The sequence below is a fragment of the Poromitra crassiceps genome (assembly GCF_964638095.1).
Source record: "Poromitra crassiceps genome assembly, chromosome: 17".
Lineage (NCBI taxonomy): Eukaryota > Metazoa > Chordata > Actinopteri > Beryciformes > Melamphaidae > Poromitra > Poromitra crassiceps.
In genome coordinates, this window is record NC_139635.1 from 18626541 (window position 1) to 18635751 (window position 9211).

Sequence of the window (9211 nt, forward strand, 5' to 3'; positions counted from 1 at the left end):
TGGATGGGAATTTTCCTTTCTGGGGGTGCATGGCGTCACGTGACTTGCAATACAGAGCTTCGCCACCATGTTCAAATGGCTTCACAACCCAGCGCTATTCCTGGGGGCTTGCTCTCTCCTCTTTCCCCCTTCCCCTGCTCTGTCCCTACCTCCTCCCCTTCCCTGCTCTCTCCTCCCCCACATCTCCCATTCCCTCCCCACCTCCTCCCTTTCCTTGCTCTCTCCTCCCCCACATAGCCCCGCTCTCCCTACCCTGCTCCCTCCCCAACCCCTTTTCCTGCTCTCTCCTCTCTCCTCCCCCACATTCCCCCTGCTCTCCCTCCCCTGCTCTCCTTCCCCACCTCCTCCCTTTCGTGATCTCTCCTCCCCCACATTCCCATTTTCCCTCCCCATCTCCTCCCTTCCCTGTTCCTTGCCCCCCCCCCCAACATTCCACCCCCCTTTTCTCCCTTTCTCTCTGCCTTTCTCTGTCATATGATTGTTCAATCTTGTTATTATTACTACTGTAATTGCTACTGTTGTGTCAGCTAGACTTAGCTAGACATATTTTCTGTGAAGTCCTCTGAGACATGCTTGTGAATTAGGGCTATACAAATAAACTTGACTTGACCTGACTTGACTCAAATGCATTAAAGTTTGGATTTTTTTAAATTGGCTCGCTCATTTAATGCAGTGATGCAAGATATAGTTTGAGTATAATTCTTTCTTCAGCACTACAATATCAATGGATATTATGTATCTAAATGCATTTTCCAAGGTTATGTAGGCTATATATTTAATTTGTGTGACAGTTCAATTTGTATATTTGATTTGATCGAGCTTTCAATTAAATCTTTTATTTTGAAAACTCCTGACCGGAAGTCGAAATGAAAATGATTGCATGTTGCTCACTTTATCCAACGCAGCCAGCCGCAGTGAGTGACCCGTTATTAACAACAAACGGGCCTTTACCGGGGGTTCAGCTTCCCCAATCCAGCCTTCCATACACCGTCATCATCCTCATGCACCGACTCGTGTTTCTGTTCGTGGCCGTGGCCGGAGCGCCTGTCCTCGGCCTGGCCCCTGGCCCTGGGCTCGGCCAGCAGCCCTGCCTCGCCCCGGGGCAGTGGGAGGGCAGGTCGGTGCAGTACGACCACAGCACCGGCAGGAACACCCGGGCCGCCGTGTCCTACGACGCCCCGAGCCAGAGGATCCGCATCCTGCAGCAGAACAAGAAACACACCCCGTGTCAGAAGTAAGCGCTCGGTTTATTATTGTGGTACATAGCTACATAACGTTATTCATAGCCTAGGCTTTGCTGCCCATTGATTTCATGAGGCAAACAACCATTAGGCCAAAATATCCATTATATTCTCAGAAAAGCATTGCCCCCCCCCCCCCCCATTAAAATAATACCCTACCTTCATCAAACAAAAATAAGCTAAATTTTCTGAAAAACTTTGATTTATGATTATGATTATGATTTATGGCCTCCATTAAAAATACCCTTTTCAATAAAGCATAAATCCTCCTTTAATATCATATTGTAATCACAGCAAATACAGAAATCAGTTAGCCTACATTTTCATAAAAGCAAGGATTAATGTATATGCCTTAACTTAACCCATAATTGAAAAACCATAGGCATATTGGCATCGGTTCAATCCCCGGGACCGGCAGGATAAATCAGAAGAAGCAGCGCTTGCCCCTCCCTCATTGCCGCCCACCACTGAGGTGCCCTTGAGCAAGGCCTTTAATCCCAACCGCTCTCCCTTTCAAAGACCTACAACTTAAAGTAAACCAGTTTGATAACGCTTCATATGCTGTGTTGTGTGTGTACACCCTCATCAAGTTTTACATCGGCATACAAAAGCATGTGACCATTAGGTGGATTGACCCTCCATTATTGATTGAGCGTAATGAAGTGTGTTTATGCAGCAGTGACCCTGCGTTAGAGGCACAGTGACCCTGCGTTAGAGGCACAGTGAGCCTGCGTTAGAGGCACAGTGAGCCTGCGTTAGAGGCACAGTGAGCCTGCGTTAGAGGCACAGTGACCCTGCGTTAGAGGCACAGTGAGCCTGCGTTAGAGGCACAGTGAGCCTGCGTTAGAGGCACAGTGAGCCTGCGTTAGAGGCACAGTGAGCCTGCGTTAGAGGCACAGTGAGCCTGCGTTAGAGGCACAGTGAGCCTGCGTTAGAGGCACAGTGACCCTACGTTAGAGGCACAGTGACCCTGCGTTAGAGGCACAGTGACCCTGCGTTAGAGGCACAGTGACCCTGCGTTAGAGGCACAGTGAGCCTGCGTTAGAGGCACAGTGAGCCTGCGTTAGAGGCACAGTGAGCCTGCGTTAGAGGCACAGTGACCCTGCGTTAGAGGCACAGTGACCCTGCGTTAGAGGCACAGTGACCCTGCGTTAGAGGCACTGGCAGGTCTGAAAGGCGAGGTTGGGAAATAGTCCCCGGTAAACAGAGACAAAGCTTGCTTATCGCCTCTATGACTGGTGCTCTGCAATGTGTTATATAATTACCGTTTCATCACAGAATCATCATAGTCTACCTCACTTACAGTAAGAGTAAGAGAATAGGTGTGTGTGTGTGTGTGTGTGTGTGTGTGTGTGTGTGTGTGTGTGTGTGTGTGTGTGTGTAGGTGTGTGAGTGTGTGTGTGTGAGAGAGAGCGAGAGAGAGAGAGAGAGTGTGTGTGTGTGTGTGTGTGTGTGTGTGTGTGTGTGTGTGTGTGTGCGCACGCACACGTGTGTGATATTAGAGTCTGAGGTGGGCTTAGATCAACAATACCACCCAGGCCAATATGGGGATCAATGACTCAGCAGATGAGGCCTGCTAAGAGTTTTCGAAACCAACGATTGATTGGAATAATATTAATAAACTGATACAGTCAGTAATGAATCTTTTTGTGTGCAAATGCTTTGTGTGCTTTGATAATGCATTATTATTATTATTATTATTATTATTATTATTATTATTATTATTATTATTAGTATGTATACATTTATTTATTTATTTAAAAAGGATCCCCATTCACTGATGCTTGTGGCACCAGCTAATATTACTGGGGTCCAAAATATACAATACTATAATGCAATACAATACAATACAATACAATACAATACAATACAGCCTTATACAACATTACATTAGTGTGACGTTTACATGTTATTAATCAGATACACAAACATCTTGTAGGTGTAATATTTAACACATTTGCATTTTGGGTTATGCTACTTACATTGTTACACACTATGTAGGCCGGACTGGACTATTGATCAGCTGGCTGTTAATGTGTTCTTAAATGGAATTTGAAAGAGGACTTATTATTAGATTGACGTACAGTATGTGAAGGGGACAGCTAACTCCAGTGACTGATGGCACGATAGATTTTTCAAGGCGTTTGATTTTGGACCAGGTGAAATACTTTATTCATAAGGGCTTGTTTTATAGCGTTTAAAGAAAATAGGCATTCAAATGTGTTTAATCTTTTAGCTGGGAAAACAACCAGAGAGAGAGAGAGAAAGGGATTGTCCAAAAACAATTGCATTACATTAATTATATATAACTTTGATTCAACATAGGTATCGGGGGGAAAGTACCGTTATTGGATATTGGTACCAGCAGAGATGTGACCAAGTCAAGTTTGCTTGAATCCCAAGTCAATCTCAAGTCTTTAGGCAACAAGTCTTAAGTCAGATCCCAAGTTTAAAATTTAGATTGTTTATAAGTCAGGCCCAAGAAAGTCAAGTCTATGTCATTAATGTCAAGGTTAAATTCTAAATGCAGAACAGCAGGACAACTCAGAACAAATCATGAGTTCCGTATATCTATTTAATACATTAAAGCAAAATTAATATCTTGGACTTTTTATTGCAATTTGGTTTTAATAGGATAAAAAGTTGGTGACTTTAATTTCTATAATCAGTTTCAACGTCAATAAATTCATTCATTCCATACATGTACATTTCATTTATACAAACTTTAGAAACCTTTTCACGTCATCAAAATCAAGTCCCAAGTTACCAGAACCCAAGTCTAAGTCTCAAGTCTTCTCTTCATGCATCAAGTCAAGTGTCAAGCAATTAAAATGATGTGACCCGAGTCCCCACCACCTCTGGGTACCGGTACTGAAAACGTTCAAACGGGCCGTGTCCCCTCTCGTCCCTCTCGCCGCAGGTTCTTTGAGTACATCTACCTGTACCAGAGCATGGTGATGTTCCAGATCGACCAGAAGACCAAGCAGTGCTCCAAGGTGGCCCTGACCGAGGCCTGGGACCCCTTCGACATCCCGGACAACTCCACCTTCGAGGACCAGTACTTCATCGGCGGGCCGGGGGACATGGTGGAGGTGCAGGAGTGGTCCGACAGGAAGCCGGCGCGCCAACGTGAGTCTGAGGAGAACCCCGGGTTGTGTCTCTTCCTCTGTGATGTAAAAAGCAAAAACAAATCAGTGATTTTGTGATCCGTGATAAAAAAGCAAAACAAAAAACAAATCCGTGATTCTGTGATCCGTTGCGCTGCCTGGGACTGGGAGAGGAGACTGGAGAATTGTGTTGAGTTTTCTCTCCTTTCACTGCCATTGTCTGGAGTAGAGATGTAACGGTATTAGAGCCCAACCAATATATCGGTCCACCGATATTATCGGCCGATATTGGCCGATAACGGTATCGGCCGATATGTTGGCCGATATTGCAGATATTTTTTTATTTTGTATTTTTTAAGTTATAGACAGCATGTTGTGTATATTTGATCTTTTTTCTTAACTCGAGTTCTATTTGTTCTATTTGTGGTTTTGTATTTCTAGTTATTTATAATTATTAAATTCCCAGTGAAGTTTACTGTTTCATTGCATTGATTTCATTTTGGACAATACAGTTTATTGATAAGCTGTAAAATATCCTGCCTACATTACATATCTCAAGTCATGTCAAGTTATATCTTTGTCAAGTGTTTGATATTTGAGGGATCATTGTAAAAAAAAATATATATTATGTGTATATATAAGAATATCGGCCGATATATCGATATCAGAATTTTTTTACTCCTTAATATCGGTATCGGCATCGGCCTCAAAAATCCGGTATCGGTCGGGCTCTGGTATGAAAATTTCACATCACGATTATCGTGACCAAAATTATCACGGTTATCGTATTATCACGGTATTTGTAAAAAAATTGCTGAAAATGTTCAAAAGGTACTGAGAGACTCACTGAAATCATTTTACAACGTTTTATATTGAAAACTAAGAACTAAAAAGGATTGATACACTGATTACACTCCAAGGCTGCACGTTTGCATCTGGGAGACTGTTGGCAACTTTGGTTGATGATGGACAGTATTTACCATGTTTTTCAAAGCACTGTAATCATGGTAACACGGTAATCACGGTACCACGGTTTTAATGATAATGAAAATTTGAAACGGGTCCGGTTATTGTAAGGAATTTGATCACAGTTATCATTCAAACCGGTTATCGTTACATCCCTAGTCTGGAGGAACAGTCTGAAAATCACTCTTAGCACATAAATGAACAAGAACAAAGCAGATTCTGGCAATTAGCCTATTTCACTTCCCACCCAATTGACCCATTTTGTGTCTAAAAGGCAGGAAGTAAAACAGGTGCAAGCAGGACACCCCTGGAACACCTAACTGGATTGGAAACCCTCATTAGTGTTCTGCTTGAACCTGTGCTACTTCCTGCCTTTTAGACACAAAATGGGTAAATTGGGTGAGAAGTGAAATAGGCGAGTAGAGATCCAAATTCCCCCCCCCCTTCCGGTCGGGCCCTACACGCACCAGCGTCTGAAAAAATACGAACGGCGGTGAATGGCGAGAGACAATAATTGTTTTGATCCCGTTTGAATTGGCCTTTTTTTTTCCACAGCAGCCATTTTGTGTCTAAAAGGCAGGGTAAACACAGGTGCAACAACCAAAACATTAATGAGGGTTTCCATTTCCAATCCATCTAGGTGTTCCAGTGCTGTGGCCCTCATTAATGTTTTGGTTGCAGTTGCACCTGTGTTTACCCTGCCTTTTAGACACAAAATGGCAGCTGTGGAAAAAGGTCCACTGTGCCATCTTCTTCTTTATCTTTTTTTTTTTTTATCTTTATTGTTTATTGAAGCAGGGACAGTACACAATAAATATATTGCACCAGAGATAGCTAAAAGCTAATTTGCATCTGTAGTCCCTGGGCACACAGAGTCCTGTGCGCGCACAGTACATATCAAATACAGCAATTAAAGGAAAATCCTAATGTCTAAACATTGAGGTAACACATATGATATTTGTCAATTTAAAAGACAACTGTAAGTCAAGAAAGTCGCAGTTTGTCATAAAACTGTTGCACTGTAAGTTAGAAATCAGAAAGACGACATGAGTGAGGTCTCTCCCAACAGGCCACGTTGGTGTTGGTGTGACGTACAGATGGTGTGAGATGAGGGATGTAGTTGATTGAGCGGTTTCATACAAAACTAAACGTTAACGTTTCAGTTTTACGACAAACTACGGCTTTCTTGATTATGCAAAGTTATCTTCATGGCACAGTTCATAAGGTCGTTTAAAAAAAAGTCATTGTCTTTCACCCTTTTCCACCACTCTTTTTTTTTTACACTGGTGCGTGCTGAAGCAGTAAGTGACACACACTTTGGCTCTCTCTCTCTATGTATATTTAAAAAAAATAGTCATGGTGCGGAATTGTTTTTGTTTTTTCAGTTAAGTGTAACACTGAAATCGGGTCAGAGAAAACTTATGCTGATGGAACAAAGGAAGTAATTATACATTTACCAATAACTGTAAATGGTTGAGAGAGAGAGGACTTGTCACTTGGCACTCTTTACCTTTATTTAGAAATGTAGACATCTCTACCATCATTGATCCTTTATTACATTATTATAATATGGTTGAGTGGGTTCACTGACTCTGTTATATACAGGATATCCCTTGTTTCTAGGCTGCAGCTTGCATATTTTGCCGTATGATTCAATAGCTGTATTCAAGAGAAATTGCACGGGATCAACTTTAGGTTAATGTAATTGTAAGATAAGCTTGTATCTCTTCTCTGTAAGAAGTAGGGTTCTCCAGTACACAAACACTTACAGTATAATAATATAATCGTGCTTGTGGGAAAACACCAGCACATTGTATGTTACTGTCTAAGTAAGAGTTCTACTCAAGTTCTACACAAATCTGAAGAAGAAGAAGAAGAAGAAGAAGAAGAAGAAGAAGAAGAAGAAGAAGAAGAAGAAGAAGAAGAAGAAGAAGAAGAAGAAGAAGAAGAAGAAGAAGAAGAAGAAGAAGAAGAAGAAGAAGAAGAAGAAGAAGAAGAAGAAGAAGAAGAAGAAGAAGAAGAAGAAGAAGAAGAAGAAGAAGAAGAAGAAGAAGAAGAAGAAGAAGAAGAAGAAGAAGAAGAAGAAGAAGAAGAAGAAGAAGAAGAAGAAGAAGAAGAAGAAGAAGAAGAAGAAGAAGAAGAAGAAGAAGAAGAACTCTGTCAAGCTAAGCATGACATCTAATGGTAAAAAGCATGCTGCTGAAATGGCCATCTGCCATTGGCTGATCTTTGGTATAGACTACAACAGGTGGTGACATCACGTGGGTGGGTTTAGTTCCTCTTTAAAGGAACTGTTCGCCCACAAATTAAAATTCTGTCCTACTCCCCCTCATGCCAGTTGAAACACAGGTGAAGTTAGCTCCTCCCCCTCATGCCAGTTGAAACACAGGTGAAGTTAGCTCCTCCCCCTCATGCCAGTTGAAACACAGGTGAAGTTAGCTCCTCCCCCTCATGCCAGTTGAAACACAGGTGAAGTTAGTCCATATAACACACGGGGAGGTTACCAGCACAACTGGAGAGAAAACCGCTCACCGTTGACTTCAGTTGTACTGTACAATGGTGTCAGTGGTGACTGGTTTTCTCTCCAGTTGTGCTGGTAACCTCCCTGTATGTTATATGGACTAACTTCACCTGTGTTTCAACTGGCATGTTTTGGTTCAACTGTTCCTTTAACTTCATCATTCATTGGTATCTCTAATAATAATATTTTAGAGTCTAAAATAAGCATGATCCAAGTCGGTAAAAGTTGTGTGTCATTTTGCCAATTGCGGACCGAAGCCCCGGCATGTTCTGGGGCGGCTGTATAGCTCAGGAGGTAGAGCGGGTCGTCCACTAATCGCTTTGGATAAAAGAGGTCGGTGGTTCGATTCCCGGCTCCTCCAGTCTGCATGTCGAAGTGTCCTTGGGCAAGATACTGAACCCCCAATTGCTCCCGTCGGTGTGCCAGCACCCTGCGTGGTAGCCTGCCGCCATCGGTGTGTGAATGGGTGAATGTGCCTACTGACTGTAAAGCGCTTTGGATAAAAGCGCTATATAAACGCAGGCCATTTACCATTGACCATGTTCTCACTTTAGAGCCAAACCCTCCAGTTTGTGGTCCCAGCTGCAGGGTAACGTCCCGTGTGTCTCTCCCCAGATGAGAGGTGGGTGGGGGTCTACACCCTGAAGGACTGCTACCCGGTGCAGGAGACCTACACCAGGAACAGCAGCGTCACCACCTCCACCCGCTTCTTCGACCTGCAGCTGGGCATCAGCGACCCCAACGTCTTCACCCCGCCCCCCACCTGTCAATCAGCCCGGTCGCACAGGATGGCCGAGGACCACTGCTGAGCTGACCTCTGACCTTACATGTTGTCTTCTAAAAGGGATTCTTAGACATTGTTAGTCTGGTGGTGTAGAGAGTTTGATAGCAATGTTAGCATTCCTTATTGGAACCAATAGGACTTGCTAGCTGCAAACTAGAACAAACTAGCTAATACCTACTGGTATCCGTTTCATTAGGAATGCTATCTGACAACCTACATGGAGAAAACGACTTTTTAGCATTCTTAGCCTTCCTCAGTCCAAGTTCCAACTAATGGGAATTATAGCTTTCGGCCAACCCCCAGAGTCTATCAGTCCGACGCCTAATATAAAGACCCTGGGACAGATGGCCGATATTTTGGGGTGTCCGGTGTTGAACGGACGTCCGCGCCAAGACTTCCGCTTGCGTCATTGTGTAGAGTCCGATGACGTCTCATATGCAGCTATATTATTATTATTATTATTAGCCGAAATTCCATCTGGACCTAAAACACCGACAATCGATCAGCTCCAACTCCGTTCTCGCGTCAATCGGACGGCAAACAAAGACCGCAGCGCACGGAAGAGGAAGTCTTGGGGCGGACATATCCCCTC

At 43.4% G+C, this 9211-nt stretch overlaps 1 protein-coding gene across 1 annotated transcript; it reads left to right on the forward strand.

Moving 5' to 3' along the window:
* Positions 1-1001: 1001 nt before the first annotated feature.
* On the forward strand, positions 1002-8841 carry LOC310791692 (mammalian ependymin-related protein 1-like; the record flags this gene model as incomplete). The annotated part of the gene is made up of 3 exons (XM_083653347.1): positions 1002-1234; positions 4162-4370; positions 8451-8841. The coding sequence occupies 3 exons, from the start codon at positions 1002-1004 to the stop codon at positions 8642-8644; spliced, it is 636 nt and encodes a 211-aa protein (XP_083509473.1). The 3' UTR covers positions 8645-8841.
* Positions 8842-9211: the final 370 nt, after the last annotated feature.